The sequence below is a fragment of the Zerene cesonia genome, chromosome 2 (assembly GCF_012273895.1).
Source record: "Zerene cesonia ecotype Mississippi chromosome 2, Zerene_cesonia_1.1, whole genome shotgun sequence".
NCBI classification, from domain to species: Eukaryota; Metazoa; Arthropoda; class Insecta; order Lepidoptera; family Pieridae; genus Zerene; species Zerene cesonia.
The window spans coordinates 4720754-4738882 of NC_052103.1; the positions used below are offsets into that span (position 1 = coordinate 4720754).

At 33.4% G+C, this 18129-nt stretch overlaps 1 protein-coding gene across 1 annotated transcript; it reads right to left on the minus strand.

Annotated features, from left to right (window-relative positions):
• Window positions 1–3330: 3330 nt before the first annotated feature.
• Window positions 3331–11228, minus strand: LOC119835675 (luciferin 4-monooxygenase-like). Its single transcript, XM_038360646.1, has 10 exons — window positions 11142–11228; window positions 9995–10202; window positions 8572–8764; window positions 7273–7423; window positions 6871–6951; window positions 6212–6265; window positions 5522–5602; window positions 4560–4706; window positions 3848–4013; window positions 3331–3458 (listed from the first exon to the last, which is right to left on the minus strand). The coding sequence occupies exons 1-10, from the start codon at window positions 11226–11228 to the stop codon at window positions 3331–3333; spliced, it is 1296 nt and encodes a 431-aa protein (XP_038216574.1).
• Window positions 11229–18129: the final 6901 nt, after the last annotated feature.

Genomic DNA, 18129 nt, shown 5'->3' on the forward strand with positions numbered 1-18129 from the left:
CCATGAACATTTGGAGAGGCGTAAGATCGATTGCAGATCAAACATCAAATAGATCGCCGATTTTAAATTGGACTGCTTTAAATATTATCTTGAAGGATAATTGATCACGTATAAATTAAATTGTATTCGAATGTAATAAAGATCAAGAGGCAAGTAAATTAAAGTTAAATCTCTTTATTTATTTATTGAGTCTTTTAATTGTTAGCAATTAGGTTCAGGCCCCCTTACTAAGTAATACCTGTGGCCAAGTGAGGTTTGGTTTTAAACCTCAATTTATCTGTTTTTAGTATATATACTATATTTATAAATATGTGATCCACCTGAACAGAACCGGATAACCAAGGGGGATATCTTTGCTAATATTGAGACCAATTTGTTTCAACAGAACAAGACGAAAGAAGAAAAAAAGAAGTCGCTATACGGATTAACTCCTACACCCAATCGTTTTTGACCATTTGTGACGCTGTCAAAATGATAACTAAATATGACGGTGTTTCAATATGGTCTTTGGTTGCCTTGGCCACTGCTGCATTTATATCTGCTGGTTATCTAGAAATATTATTGATTTCGAAAGGACGTAAGTTTGGTTGTAATATCTATGACATATTCAACCGTATTTGCTGTAGAACTTACCTATATATGTAAAACTTGTTTGCAAACATGTACTTAATTTGAAATTGTTGGTTTTATTTTTAGAATTTATCAATGTTGGTATCACTTTGTCTAACGTTATTTGGTGTTTCCTCCATGTGTGCAGGGTATTTATATTGATAGAACCTTGCCATCGAACCCATCAACAGGTAAAGAGCACATTTATTAATTTACTAGGAACCCGCAACTCGTCCTGGTAATCAAGGAAAATTTCCATGGCGATGAAATTACCACATTAAAATAAGCCCATACTATCTGGCCTCCTTTTTACCTTCAGACACAAAAATCGGCATTGAGAGTCACGTAGGTTACTTCTTACCGTGGTGAAACATCTCATTCCCGTGGGAACTCCCTTTAACTTCGCGGACGAAGCTGCGGGTGGAGGATAGTGAATTAGTTGTTATTCACTATTAGATTTTTATCCTTGCTTTATATCTTCTATTTTCTATCTGTTTTTTGTAACGTTAGATTTAATTCATTAATATGTTAAGGTGATAATCTTATAAATGGAAGTCATGATTGTTATTTTTCAACCAAAACCATTAGTTTTACAGAACTCGTGAAATAATAGATCTTATAAGGCTTCGATGGAGTGATTTCGATTCAATAATGAATGAGCTAGAAGTTTTCAAAATGATAGTTAAACTTAACGCAGTTACGTATTCACCACTCGATTTATTCGTTTTAAATAGGCCTCTTATATTTAAGGTACGTATTTGAAACTGAAAATATTACCCGGTAACTCTACTGGTGAGGATTATTTTGTCTCATAGGTTATAGTGTTTGTGAGAATCTTTAAAAAGTTTTCTAGCAGTTTCAGATTTAAACGCGATTCATTCATTATATTATTAATCCGACGTTTCGAACACTTTACCTTTACTCCTAGTCTCCCCGTAACCGCGCTACACGTTAAAGTCTTTAATTTCTAAATGTTTAATACTCGCGTAAAATTAAACACAAGAAAATACTACAGTTCTCTATTTAAAAGTTATTAGACGATAGTCAATCAATATGATATTAATTAAAAAGACTGGGAAATGAAGTGCATTTGATAACAAAACTGTTGTCATATCATTTAATTCCTTTTTTTTTCGAAGTTTTTTTATGTCTTTCGGCGATAAGACTCTCGAACATATTATTGATAATTTAAATAGCAATAATGTGTAAATCAATATTCTTTTCAGGTCTTCGGATGCTCTATAACCTATTTAATTATTATTATTCAATTAAATCAATTATGATTGCGTATATTATTATACATATGTAATTGAAGAAATGAGATAAAGTTTTACTGCGCAATAAATGAAATTGAAACCCTGGAATCCCTACTTTGAAAGTATGATAGGCATTTTAAAACAAGTATTATCAAACATTTTTAAAATCAATTAGTAGAACCTTCTGTTTTAAGACTAATCAAATTGTACGATTTTTCTTTAACTTGTTGATATATTTTATATATTACGAAATACTGTTATGAACAATTAATGGTGTTTTCATTTGATTCCAATTATGGAGACGACAGTCTGTATACAGTTTAAAGCATCGGTTTTGTGAATATTTGAGCTTTCAATGTTGTTATAAGTGCAAAAAGAATAAAAATTGACTACTCGTTTCTTATTTTTATTTCACCTATATGTCTATGTAACGTTTTTGAATAACGTATTATTTTACCAATACCTAGCTAGCGATGCGGCTTTGGCCGTGGCCCATTTTTTCTTTCCACAAGGAACCTTTCTTTCATTCCATTCCTTGCCTTAACAAAAACTTTTAGAAAAATTTATTGAAGTGACAGAGCCGTTCTGCAGTTACTCGCTTAGCAACACATTTGGCGATTCATTTTTATTTATAACTAGCTTTCCGCCCGCGGCCTCGCCCGCGTGGTTTTAAGGTTATATCGCTTTCATCTCCCTATTTCAACTTCTTATATAAATACATATAATCTATGGCTGTGAATGACATTGACATTTGTTACTCGCGTTTTTTAAAATATGCAAAATTAAATGTACATTTTTCAATATTTCTGAGAGATTTTCTTAATATTTTTTTCCGTAAGAACCTTCTCCTAATAATAACAAATACAACAAAAGAAGAATTAGTGAAATTGGTCCAGCCATTCACGCGTGATGCCGTGACCAAGGAAAACGGGTTTCATTTTTATATATATAGATATATAGGTTGTCTATGAAAATTTCTCTGTAATCCTCGCACAAACTAGCTTAAATGTGCCGTGTTATTTTACATCTGTGTTTATTTTCATATTTTATTTCATCAAAAAGGAACGTATCTTACAGCAATATCAAATCCCCCAACAATTTGGAACATATGGAATAAGTAGCAGCGCCCCGCGGTTTCACCCGCGTAAGTCCGTATCCCGTAGGAATATCGGGATAAAAAGTTGCCTATATGTTATTCCAGTTGTCCACCTGTCTATGTAGCAAATTTCAGTGCAATCGGTTCAGAAGTTTTTGCGTGAAAGAGAAACAAACATACACATCCTTAATACTTTCGCATTTATAATATTGTATAGTAGGATAGGATAGGATTGTTTCAATTAATAAAAATTGTACGGGCTTTATTGAATAATTTTTTTTTAGATATATGTATCTTTAGTCCTGTGCTCTTTTCCCAGATAAATATATTACAGTAAAAGGTATCTCAAAGTAATAACTTTTTGCTATATTATTCAATCGTAGTATTTGAGACAATATCTACAATAATTTTTCTTGCTATTTTCCCTGTTGCAGTCATTGGAAATTCCTTGAAAAATACGACTCCACCGCGCAGTTCCTTTTTCACTGATAATTTTTCTGTGAATAAAAAATATATTTGTAAATCGTATTATGAATATACGAAAGAAAACAAGTCCCTTGGTTTCTTAGAAAAAAAAAAATAAAAATTTGTCTATAAGAATATTATTACAAAACACACACTATCAGATTAATCAATATAGATCAACAAAATATAGAAGCAATAAATTGTATGTGGGAGTTGCGCACGCTTCGGCTCGAATTCCGTGGGGAAGCACCACACCCCCACCCATATTCTTTTCCCTATCCTTCCAATTTAAAGTCGGCAATCCATTTGTAGAGGCGTAAGGTCGGCAATTTACGCCTCTCCAAATGTTCTTAAGCGATGGCGGAGCTTACCATCATGCGACCCGTCAGTTCCATTGTGGACTATGACATAAGAAACGTACCAACAACCAGATCTTTGATTTCCTGCGCAGTTACATTGGATCCTTCCTCTCGTATAATACACGCTGTTGGTCTTTCTCCATCCTCAGGATGACCAATACCCACCACACATACATCTTTAACGCCTTCGTGAGTTCTAATTACATCCTCAATTTGCCCGGGTAATACCTATGAAAACAACTTTTTTTTTAGTTTTTAGTTGACTAGATCATGTATTTTAAATTTTCTTCCATTGTGTTTATCATAAAGTAAATGTCCATTGAAAACCGTTGCTAAATTAATGGTATACTATGGTTTAATACGATCCTGGTAAATTCTCCTCGATTTTTTACAAGTATAATGATTAGACATAAACATAGACATAGACAAACATTTATTCACACAAGAACACACAGAAAAACTAACAAAAAAGGCAAAACACTGAACATTTTAATGAAGGAAATAAGAAAAAACATAAACTGAGACACGACAATTTAAGAAGAAAATAAAAAATAACATATCTAAATTACGTTGCTCTTGTGTGTTATGGCTGTAAAAACGTCCAGGCTCATTACACAAACATTTTTGACACTTCAATTGAGATGTATTAACTTTATCATTTTTTTTTGTATTGGCGAACCTACTTAATCTATTTGTATGTGTCTATGTTGTCTCCAACGCTTACAACGTTATAAGAAGCAATATTGTATTTGATTAAAGTTCAATTTAACTCACAGTACAACCTCTCCATTTAATGATGGTCTTAATTCTATTGCTGAAATAATAAAAATCATTTTCATCTCTGTAGTAAAGATCACCCGTCTTCACGTATCCATCTTTAGAAAAAACTTTCTGAGTTTCTTCCGGATCATTATAGTATTCCTATAAGAAGAATTTTTGGGTGAGTTATAATTCTGATAATTTCAAAATATCATTCTTAAACTCAAAGTCTTATAACTTAAACTGATTAATTCAACTAGATTTCTTCTCGAAACGCCTTTGAATCACCATAATACAGAAAAATAATAAAGTGTACATCATCATCATCATCATTAGCCATATATGTTCCCACTACTGGGACACAGGCCTCCTATGAGGGTTCAGGCCATAATCCACCACGCTGGCCAAGTACCGTTTGGCAGATGTCACATGTCGTCGAACTTTTGACTTGGACATGCCGGTTTCCTCACGATGTTTTCCTTCACCGTTTTAAGCAGTGGTTATGTTATCAACATGTGCAAACAAATTGAAAAATCAATTTATTTTCTGCACGCTCGCCCGGTCTCGAGCCCCGACTTATCGATTTTGAAGTCCGAGGTTTCACTACTGAGCCACCACTGTTTTTTTAAGTGTGCATTGTACATTAAAATTTTTTAATAATGACATTCTTACACAAGAAAACGTTAAAAATAGTGAATGAAATATGCATAATATATTTGACGCAAAAATAGCTATTTCATAGCGAAACAATTGTAAAGAACTAAATAATATAACAAATTGCTTAAGCCATGCATTCAATGATCTCGAACATATAAGTTGTTACGATATATTGAAAATATCGACTCAATAAATACACAAAAGAGAATGGACTAGAAGAAGACAAGAAGCAAGTGTGTGTGTACAAGTAGTTGGGGTTCAAAAATGTTCCTAGAAACAAGATCAAGAACCAAAAAAGATTGTTTATTTATTTATAATACCTTAAGGCATGGTCCCTTAATCCACATTTCTCCAAGTACGTTGGGTTCTGTTACTTCGTCTCCCGATTCAGGGTCTACTAGCTAGAAAACAAAGGGAATTATCCATATATTAAACAAAATCACCGATTGCATGAAGAGAAATATTTACCAAAATATATAGAATATAAGTTAGATAGCACGGTAAACCGTCAATGTCGACTCCTTACTAAAACAAGTATTATAATAAGAACTAAACCCACCTTCGAGTTGTCAGAATTAGACTACAACGAAGGCTCTAGCATTCACTTTACAAAACAATCATCAAAATCGATTCACCCAGCTAAAAGTTCTTAGGCTACAAACAAAAATACAGTGGAATTCAAGACCTCCTTTTTGAATCGGTACATAAATAAAAACTAGATAGTTTCTACTCACGATAAAATATGTGTATAGAATATAGAACAAGTGTATATATAATGTATAGAATATATAACCTAGTTTATAAAAATTTAAAGCATCAGCAGCAGGAATTCAAGCAATAATTGAATGATATTTACTTTATACAAATAAATATCATTCAATTGTTTCGATTGATTATTCATTCATTTACTAAATATTCTGAACTCATACTTTATGACTAAAACATGGCAGTAAGGATTTGCCACAACTGCCAATTGGGCAGTCCGCAGATAATTCAAAGATATGCCCAACGGTTTCTGTTTGTCCCATATGTTCGAATAGGTCTGAATCAGTACTCATGCATTCCTGAAAATATAAATATATTTATATGTAAATAAATACAAACAGTTTATGCGTATATTAGTATCATCATCGTTTATTAATAACGCATTTTCAATGCATATGGTTATAAATAAGACTAACTGGAAGCTGCTTCACTCGTATAGTACCCGACTGAATGCCTATGTTAATCCAGATTATAATCTGCCTCTGTACCATATAGAACTCAACAGAGATTTTTTGCGTGAAAGAGTAACAAACATACATACATTCTTACTAACTTTTGTGTTTATAACGATTTATTAAAATTCAATTTTTAATGATATTATATTATATAGCTAGCTGAGCCGGCAAAGGCTGTTTGAAAAATAGATGTTGGCCGATTCTTAGACCTACCCGACATGCACACAAAATTTCATTAGAATCACCCCAGCCGTTTTGTAGGGGTATGGTATCTAAGATTGTGACACGAGACGTTTGTATGTAGGGTATAGAGATAGACCGACTCAAAATACTAGCCACGTACATTCCGACAAATACCCACACACTCAAACAGCTTATTATAACAAGAAACGAACCTTTGCTTGCATATACAATTTTGTATTAATTTTTTCCCCAACCCCTACGATCACCTTCATGCAGGTGAGATCGACCAGATCTTTTCTTTTGATTATCTCTGCCAACATGTGTGGATTTAGATAGCTGGATATAGGCTGAAATTAAAATAATTGTTTATTTCAAATTATAAGACAATTAGGTAACATCTACTTCTCAACTAAACATATTTTGGAATCATTCGTTCGAATTAAAGCAGTGGTGGCTCAGTGGTGAGGACCTCGGACTTCAAAATCGATAAGTCGGGGTTCGAGACCAGGCGAGCGTTCAGGAAATCCAGTAAAAGCTACCACAAAAGGTTTAGGACAAAAAATACAGTCGGATTCTTAACTACCTCCTTATTTAAAGTCGATTGAAAATATGCGATGAAAATATTCATAATCCCTAACACAAGAATAAAGTAAATTAATGTCACATACCTTGTATTTATTGATCATGTTAACAACAATATTTATATCATCGGGAATTGAAGATTGTACCTTGCATTGTCCTAGAAGAGGTAGTGAAATCATAACAAGATAATTTCCGATTGAGTTTACTGGTGCTAAGTGTAACGAATTTGTTCCAATTCTGAAAGGAAAGCAAACCAATGTAAGTTACATACACCGCAGAATATATTTTTTGTCTTATTTATGTTATTTTGATGTTTCTTGACATTAAAGAAATAATAGAATAAATTGGTGAAAAGGTGAAAGGCTATTTGCATGCCTTACAACGCAACTGGATTGCCGACTTTAATAACGGAAGGGTTGATAATGATAATAATGGATAGGAGCTGACGAGAACATAGAAAGGGAATGCCGATGTTTAAACTTGCGTCTTCATTTTGTTACAAACTATATTACAAAACATACATCCCATTCTTTAGTGTGTACAAAACCAAAAAATAGACAGGCGTTCAAAAATCTTAAATTAAATAGCAAAAGGCGGCCTTATCGTTGCCTCGTAGCGATATCCATCAGGCAACCCTAATAATACAGGAAAATAATAATGGGTAAGCAAAAATAAGGCAATAATAGGTGTTGGTAGTTTCAACGAGGAAAGAAGAAAACTTATCTTAAAAATGTAAACTAATGAAATTTTACTTACATTCTATCAAACAAAATAAAATATTTGCCAAGATCATACATTAGTTTCGTATAAATTGACGCATGCGTAAACGCAACAGCCTTCGCTTTCCCAGTGCTTCCACTTGTGCAAATAAGAAATTGACAGGTGTTGTCAGGGTCAAATTCTACAATCCTGAAAATGTAGTTAATATGTTCAAGATCACATGCGTATTCATAAATAGTAAAAGATTTAAATATTTGAAAGCCCTGACCCATGACATGGTGTGTGTTATTTTTCTAGCCAAATCTTATTACTTGATATCCATATTGAGGGTAGGTACCAAATATCGAAAAATATTGCTAAATATTTAGAAATTTCACAAATGATACATACAAGCTAAGTACCACTGCAACTGGTTTTTAAATGAATAACAAAACCGCAACGATATCGGTTCATTCGTTTTAGAGTTACGACGCCACAGACAGACAAACACGGAGACAGACATCGATGTGAAATGACTGCCTCATTTGTAACAACCGACTAATTCTGGTTATGTGGTCCTTAGGTGAAAAGAACAAGACATTTTCGATATTGTATACAGTAACGTTATTTCAATATTTAGACTAGAGACTTAGACTTCCTTTGGTACCAAAATGATAAAATCTTACTTAAACTTTTCATCTTCTTCATCGTCATCATACTTTTCAATGAATTCTGACCATGAATCGTCTCCATGTCCAAATGCGACAATTTTTGTGTTTAATTTCAAGTCTTCCGTAACTTTTATGTATGTTTTAAATAAGTTTCTTTCACAGAACGCTATCTTTGGTTTTGTAATGGTGAAAAGATCTTTAATCTCATCTGTAAATGGTAAAATGGTACAGTAAAAATATTGAATCATTAAAATATATTATTTGCTATTTATTTATCATTATTTATTTATTTATTTTTAGTCATAGCTGGCAACTGAACTGAGGTCCGCCTAATAGTAAACTATCACCACCGCCCATGAACATTCGCTGAGGTACTGCTGATGCGAATGCGCTGCCTACCCGCTTTCAAGGGGATAGAGATAAGGATAGGATTGACGACTGGATAGAAGTAATGGACTGGGAAGGGAAGAAAAGGAAATGGGCCTCCATCTCTCCCACTCACCTTACGAATCACAGTAGCTTGCTACTATTTTACGCCGATTTTCTGTGGGCTTGTGGTACTTCCCCACATATACACACAGTACGAGCTGGCCCAATTCGTGATGTAGCGTATTCGACTCCCACATCCAAAAATACTAACATTAATAATACTATTGCTTAATAACATGGCCATCCTTTTCTAAATCATTAAATACCGAATTTACATATACGTAAGATTTTAGTCCTGGGTTGCTTAGTTTTATATATTTCGTAATCAAAAATTTTGTAATCTCTTTGTATCAATAACATGTATTACGAAATATATAAATATTCAGAAAAATAAAAAACTTGTTAAAAAAGGTATCACTTAATATCCCTATTAAGCCTATCGCTTAAATAGCTGAGAGGAAGATGAATTTTGAAAAATGACGTTTGTCGTACGCTGCAAAAACAATTGACAAAATGAATGTTCCATATGTTTTTTGTTTCTTCAAAAAAGTCCTCCACACCACATATCTTCATATTATAGGTTTGTCATTATAACTCCTTTTTATGATTGAAAAGTCAATTAAAATGCCGGTCGTAGTTTTGTAGGCTATGTATTGTACTTTACATGTTCAATTTATCCTTATCCAAATAAATTACTTTATATTCAAGGCTGTTTTAATAGATAGCTGCAGATTACTTTTTAAATTATTCATACTGTTTGTTTCTTCATGATATAACGATATTATCAAAACTAAACACAAAGAAGAAAAAAGTGCGCTATCCGCCGAGACCGCACCTGGAATGGTCTCATATCTAAAATTCTATTTCTGTTATAAAGTCTATCTTTATTGAATGATGGCGCCATTATTCCACAAATACAGATTTAATACACACATGTTAAATTTTGCTGAATATTATTATTGAATACTATAACATAAGTGTCGTAAAGTTGTTCTCACAATGTACTTACGATATTTGTAATATGGCGAAACACCAACACTAATCATGCCATTAAAAATGGCGCTGTAAATCGGTATGCTGATATCCAAGTGATTCCATCCGCCAACAGCCACCACGTCACCAACATTCAGACCAAAGTTACGGAGACATTTGGACAAATGAATAGAGCGGCTTAGAACAGACCCAAATGTTTCTGTTTCTCCTGTTGCTCCATCAATCTGGGACAAAATGTTGTGGATAGGAAAGGAAAGTATTGTGCATTACTAAAAATTAGATTATTTCTTATTAAACAAATATTATTCCTGTTAAACATACACATTTATTCTCGTTCAGATTCATAGTGAAGTCCCGTGTCCCCTACTGGGGTATGGGGCAGATGATATACATCTGTTTCACTGATCGATTTTCTTAATGGACAAGTAGGTGATCAGCCTTCTGTGTCCTGCCAGACCGAGACATTATTTTTTTCATTGTCCCACCGGGAATCGAACCCAGGACCCCTCGGTTCTACGCTCACGCGTTTACCACTGTACCAAGGAGGCGTTCAGATTCATAAACTGGATTTATATATTTATTGTTATTATATTACAGGGTCTTCAACTTGTACATAAAAGTGAGAAAGGGTTTTTATTTTTTTTGTCATAGAGGCAACACCAGCTCGTGGTTCGCCTGATGGTAATCGATCACCAAGAACATTGCGCGGGCAACGCATTCGCAGAGGCACTACTTCTAAGAGGAAAAGGATAAGGAAAGGAATGACAACTGAAAAGGAGGAATGTGATGAATGGAAATCGCAAGGATCGAAAGCCTCCGGTTCCCCCACTCACCGCACGAAACATAGTAGTATGCTAATATTTCACGCCAGCTTTCTGTGGGGGTGTGGTAGTTTCATGGCCCAATTCGTGCTGAAGCGTGCTCGAAAGAAAGAAAGAAGAAATCTGTTGCGTAATTTTTAAGATCTAAGCATACAAACACACAGACGGCAGAAAGCTACTTTGTTTTATACCGCGCAGCGATGTAAGGGCCGAATGGTTATTATAATTTCATACTGAATTACTTGTTATGGGATTTTAGTTGTGTGCAGATGAATATGTATGTAAAAAAACCTTATTAATACAAAATGATTAAAGGTCAATGTTTTATATGTACCCACTAACCTGATAAAGCAACGCCGAATGTTGCTGCATTGCTTTCACTAATACATGCCCTATGTGATAATCTGGTCGGAGAGTATGCTCAACCATTTTAATATTATTTTAAACTTGTTAATAAACAGACGAAAGAGTCTATGAAACTTATTGCCGATCGAATGACGAGTATTACTAGATGGGTTCAAATAAATAAGGGCAATTTAGATAAAATAAAACATCAAGAAAATTTATTACTTGATTAGTATTTAATTTATAGTTTTTGTTTAGAATTAATTATTATGATAAAGTTATCCACATTGAATATTACAACAAATATGAATTTACTGGTGATGATTTTTTCATTTGTTTTTCGAATATCCTGCAAATGTTTTGAAGGTGATTTTATGAGTTTTATTATTCAGTTTTTTGGATAAAAGTAAATACATGATTTTTAAATCCTTTTTTTTGTCATAAGCGGGCAATTGAGGTGGTGGTTCACTTGATGGTTAGCGGTTACCACCGCCCATGAGCAGAAGTAGTGCCTCTGTGAATGCGCTTCCCGCTTTTAAGGCGAACGGGATATGGACAGGATTGACAACTGTTAGAAGGAAAATACATTTCGTTTTATACGTTATTATCATCTTAACGAAAATACCCTGCTCAAATAATAACAAAAGTCCAAAACAGCAGAAGAGGTTAGATAGCAAATGGTTCCGTATTTTTATTAGTCTCCGCTAATTTCATAAAATACAACTGCAATTCGGCGCTCGCGACTGAATCGCAGTGAACGCAGTATAATGCGCGATCGCTAGCTTAGTACGAGATGGTGCCTATGTATTGCAAGCAATGTATAATTGCATGTTCATTATAAAGGTTTACATATGTGCGTTTCAAGTAAAAAAAATCTAGATGAAGCAACGGCTGGCAAGGTCACAAAACGGACGGATGAAAATTTTTTTGGGAGTTGATCTTAAGCTTACTTGTACCATTAATATCGCCATTTCGACTTAAACAAAACCGGCTTTTTATATAACCTAACAATATTTAACTATCATGAATCACATTTATAAAAGCCATATAATGTACAGAGCTACATATTATTATGATAAATGGATAAGATAATAACTAAGTGCATTGTGTTTCTAGTACTATATGTAAAAATTTAATCACGTAAATCCTTATAAAGACCTACGAATGTAATAATCAAATAACGTTCAAAATGAGAATCGTTTAACGGTTTATCCCATAAAAAGTTATGAGGTGTTGCCTACCATATAACATAAATTTTTGCTTAACACAGAAAATATGGTCGAATTGATAACTTCCTCCTTTTTTGAAGTCGGTTAAAAAGGTGTTATTAGATTGTGGTTTTACTATTTTTTATGTTGTTTTTATTTACTTTATTGCGTAAACTAAGCTTATTAAGGAACATAATATCAAATACTTTAAACAATAACGAAGTAATATTCTACGGGACTCATAAAACTGTATTCATAATCTCTATCTTAAATCATGCATGCTATATTATCATATTTTGTAATCTCCATTAGAAAGCAATAATCGATTTTAAATCGAACTTACGTAAATACATGGTTACTGTAATGTGTTTATATTATGAAAATGTAGAAATAACAATTTATTATTAACTGCAGATAACTGTAAACGAAAAGAAATATTCAGTTAAGGTAACAGTTAAATAATTTAAAATTAATTTGAGAGAAATAGAAATAAAGAAGCCCTCAAAGCATGTTACAAATTTTACGAGATTGTGCTAGTAAAATTTATAAATTATTTAAAATCGAGTCAATAATTGTGCTTTATTTATATAAATTATGATCATAAATCTGAAAAAAAAGCACATCTTGTTTTCTCAAATATACATATCCTATAACAACGATATAAGATGTGTATATATAACAAATGATAATTTAATTTAAAATGTTCATGCTTGTCAATTCTTTCGTCTTAGTAACCTTAGACACCAAAAAAACTAGAAATTGTCAACGCATTTATGTGTACACATGACTTCCAAAACGCATATAACTTATATTTTCATCTATTCAACGTGAACACAGATTTGGTAATACACGGTATATATATCCACCTCATCCACATATGAAGAAGAAGTAATAATTGATTCTTTATATATCAGATGATTGACTATGCAGCCCAAAAGTTGCGTAGTACGGAGCATTCTGGCCCTAATATTACGTGTGACAAGACTAATCGGATTGGCTCCTGTAACCATCACTAAGGAGCATGATGGATACCGCATTCGAGTGTCCCGATTGAATGCTGTTTTTGGATGGGTTCTATATACAGTTTTGAGTGAGCTATGTTTTTAATATTTGTGGCAATGTTGTGGCGGGAATCGTTGAAAACAAACAAATTCAATTGCATAATTCAGTTATCTCATTAGATAGATCACATTTCACATTCAAACTCAACTTTGCAGTTAAATAAATAAATATTAAAATATTATACTTATATGCCGTCTTCTTTATAAATATAAAGAAGATCTTTTATTTAATTTACAAAACGAATGATTCATTAATATTTATCAACGTTTTTTCAGATATCTTTACAGTAGCAGATATATGCTATGATACTTGGGGAGCCATTGTAAATACTAGGGTTAATAACATATCACACGTTTACACTTTTGTATGGATATTTAATTTAATTGCATTAACAATTTACGTGGGCTACGAATATTACAATAATCTTAAGCGAACAGAAATAATGGTCGAGCATATGATGATTATTAATAAAGTAAGTACCGATGTTATTCTTAACATACTGGACAATGCTTCAGATGGACTGAATGAAATCTGGCAGCAAGTTTCTGAACTTTCTGCTGGAGGCATAATAATAAGGACCGGGTATTGTCTTCTGGTGGTACTCGAGCATTATGAAAGAGAGAAACATAATAATAGATAAAAAAAAACACAATAATTCAGATATTGTTATATTTGAATTATTGCGGATAAATAGACATATTTGAATTGGTGCCTGAAACTATGTTTAATTAGGAACCTATATTTACTACATTTTCAGTTTTCCCCTGGTTTATCACATCCATGTTTTTTTTCAACCAGCTTCAAAAAAAGAAATGATTCTCAATTGTACTGTATTTTTCATGTTTGTTACCACAAAAATTTCGAACGAATTAATCGATTTTAACGATTCTTTCTTATTTTAAAGCTAGTGCCTCCCATGTGATCACATTTAAATTTGGAGTAATACATTTCAATATAGTGTAGTAGGTACTGACGAAGCTGAAAGCTTGAAGCTGGTTAAGTATATTTATAATAATTAATATTTATTTCTATCTATACCTATTTCACAGATAAAGATTGGTATTGGCAACGAGAAAAATGAAGATGAGAAAAAATTTTTGGCTGCTGCTCTTCTAATATCTATATCGCGCATGTTCGTTGATTCTTATGCCACATACGTTCATTTCGAGATTTATGGGATTTACAGTGAGTAGCATTTTTGTTTATCTGTATTTTTATTAGCCTCCATTTTTTATGTAGGAGTCGATCACGCTTTGTCACGAGTATTTCCTTTCAAACAAAAAAGGAATCATCAAAATCGGCTAATAAAACTCGATGTTATTATATATATTACGTGAAGAGGCATACAACGAAACAAAACGCAGTTTCACGCCGGTTTTCTCTGGAGGTGTGGTACTTCCCCGTTACGAGCTGACCCAATTCTTGCCGAAGCGTGCTCGACTCCCACTATAAAAGTTGCCCCTGTGCTATAGTAACAATTGTTTACCACAATTATTTTCTACAAAAATCTCACTGTCTTCCCTGGATTGCCGCTCCAAATTCTAAAATGGGACCAAATGACAACTTCCTATCAAGCACGAAAATAATCATACAAATTAGTTGAAAACCCTTAAAAAGTTCTTCAATCGAATTAAGAACCTTCGCTTTTGGAAACCTCGGTTGCCAATATGTGGTCTAATGACGCTATTATATATTCACAGACATACCTTTGTACTACCACGCAAGTATCCACTTCTTATGTAGTACAATCACCCTATTACATATCCAAATGTTTGCGGTATATTATGAGTTACTGCCAATCTTGCAATACGTACAAGATGATCTGCAAGCACTCGCCAATATGAAGCCCAATGGTAATAAGTATCGCTTTTTAATTTTTTATTACCACCGGGTACTTTGATATTTTAATTCATTAATCTATACTGATAATGTAAGTCTGAAAGTTAGTTTCAACGTGATAATCCAAAGGAAGATGTTTTTGTTTTGAACAGACATAACATGGAGGTGGAGGCACAGTTAGTAGTAAATATAATTTGATGAAAACGATTTATTGTTTTTGATGACGATTGTCACATTTCGTGAATGACTTTTTCACAGTTTTCTTGATATATATTGATAATTTGCAGGTTTAATTATTCCTCGCTTTTTTCTTCTTTTCATGAAGTTAACTATGGGCTTTATCGCTTTGAGCTTATAGGTACATGGAAATTATCTTTTAAGGTTCAACAATAGTATACAGCAGATCTTTGAGAAGAAAGCTAGTTACAATTGAAGACATATTCAATTCATTCAGCGATGTTTATTGGAGAATAAACGAGTCGAACGAGGTGTCCGTGATTCTAATGTATATTTGTATTCTCTTTAGACTTACACATTGTACATTTTCGAAAGACGTTTTCTTTGATGGTAAGTACGGTTTTTTTTGTTCCTTACATAAAGGGTTGCCGCCTAATTGGTATAGAACCGGGTCCTGGGATCAAATACCGGTGGAGACACACAAATGAAATGTCTCGGTCTGGCAGAACACAGAAGACTGATCCTACTTGTCCATAAAGAAAATCGATCAGTGAAACAGATGAATATCGTCCGCCCCATACCCCACTAGGGGACTCGGGATTACACTTACTCACATAAAGGGTAAAACGGTACTACTGTATTACAAAAATGCCCACTATCCCTTCAACAGCCTGTCTGATTGTCTATCACCAGGTTGTTGCGGTAGCCTTGATAGTTGTTCAGTTGAAGTTTACACAGATGATGAATTTTTGTTGAATGCTAAAAACAGAATAAAGTAACACTTAAACGGATTTCGCAAAATATTAAATATTTGCTATACGTATGCTAAATAAACGTAAACCGTATTGAAAACGGTAATACCTTGAAATATTCAATATATTAGTTGTATTTAATATTTGCCAAAAGATTATACAAATATTTAAGGCGGTTATAAAATTTAAATAAAATTAAATGAGGGTAATAAGTAAATCTTGAAACAAAAAGCCGACTGGTGGAAACGCAATTTCCTAAACGGATTTCGATGTTATTTCTAAAGTTGAACCCGAAATAAAGCTGCGTGTGTGTTCAATTGTGCTTGTCTGCGTGTCTGCGTGCCCGTGCATGTGTGTGTATACGTACGAGTAAGTGCGTGCGTGCGCGCGTGTGTGTATGAGTGCCATTTTGTTTCGTTTGTGTGTGTGAAATGTACATTTGGTTTTGGCCTTTTTGAAATTTAAATGCTTTTTAAGGTGTAACATATGAGAGAAGTTTCGCGACGTCGTACAATTTTTTTATCTTCGTGCACCACATAATGTCCATGTTGCTAATGGTCGAACCATTTGTAAGGATTGATAAAAAGGTAACAAACATATTATTTTTTTTTTGCAACAGGTCAGGTCGCTTGGTGGTAAGGGACCTTTACCCATAAACATTTGCAAGCTCTGAATACTGTAGGAATATCGGGATAAAAAGTTGCCTATGTGTTATTCCAGTTATCCAGCTATCTACGTACCAAATTTCATTTCAAGCGGTTCAGTAATTTTTTAGTGAAAGATTAACACTTACACATACTCACAAACTTTCGCATTTATAATATTGGTAGGAAGGAACTCAAGGAAGTATATTTGCAGAAAATGCCAAATAACCCAATCGCATCAAACTTTGCAGACATTTAATTTGAAGTCAAAACTCCGCTATTTTAATCCCCTACGCCATAAGTACTATAACTTTATGATAAGTCGAACTGTGTCTGTGACATCGTGGATCTCGAACGGATGGACCGATTCGATCTATGATCGATGCGGTTTTTTTTTATATAAAAGCCAGTTTCCTTGCGGTGGTATGCTATGTTTGATGCAAATCGGTCTAAGACAGCGGTCGCTACAAATGTCGAATTAATTATATATGTATGAGTATGGGTATTCAATGAAAGGGCTTGACTAGTAAAATAAACATATACTATACTATATACTACATCAATACTATACTATACTACTACATTTATACTATACTACATTTAATATATACACTATGATCATTTTCATATTGAAGGTGTTCGACAGCATACAATTGGATCAAAGTTTGTAATAATTTATTTATTCCTCAATTGTATTTTAAATTACTTTCGTGATTAAATGCAATATAAAATATTACTTATAGAAAAATAGCACAAATCTTATACCTTTAAACGAGCAATTCTTGAATATAATTGGAATCTCGGAATCGGCTCCAACGATTTTCATGAAGTTTAGTATATAGGGGGTTTCGGGGGCGATAAATCGATCTAGCTAGGAATCTTTTTTAGAAAATGTCATATTCGTGTTTTTTTTCCTGACATCTATTGGTGAATAATAGTACTATTTTGCTTCGTAAATAGCTGGACAATTGAAATAACACATAGGCACTTTTTATACTGATATTCCTACGGGATACGGACTTACGCGGTTTCAACCGCGGGTCACAGCTAGTATTATATTATAGTTGGACGACGAAGCAAATGTGTTGTGTTATATATGTTACCCGAGTTAAAGTTATTGTTTTTTATCTTTTAGATTGCGGAGATAAAACTGATCTTAGGATATCTTATAACCGAAGACACTTTGAACCTACAACATTATCCTGAATTAGATATCCTTTATATGGAGCTATGCGAGTACAATTTTTCTTTTAAACCAATGGGATTGATAACGATAGACAGATCCTTAATTGCTCAGGTTTGG

Coding starts and splice junctions, on each gene's coding strand:
- LOC119835675 (XM_038360646.1), bottom strand. CDS start 11,228: ATGGTTGAGCATACTCTCCGACCAGATTATCACATAGGGCATGTATTA. Junction 10,203..11,141: donor ATTCGGCGTTGCTTTATCAG/GTTAGTGGGTAC, acceptor ATTTTGTCCCAG/ATTGATGGAGCAACAGGAGA. Junction 6,266..6,870: donor TCGATCTCACCTGCATGAAG/GTGATCGTAGGG, acceptor TTATATTTTCAG/GAATGCATGAGTACTGATTC.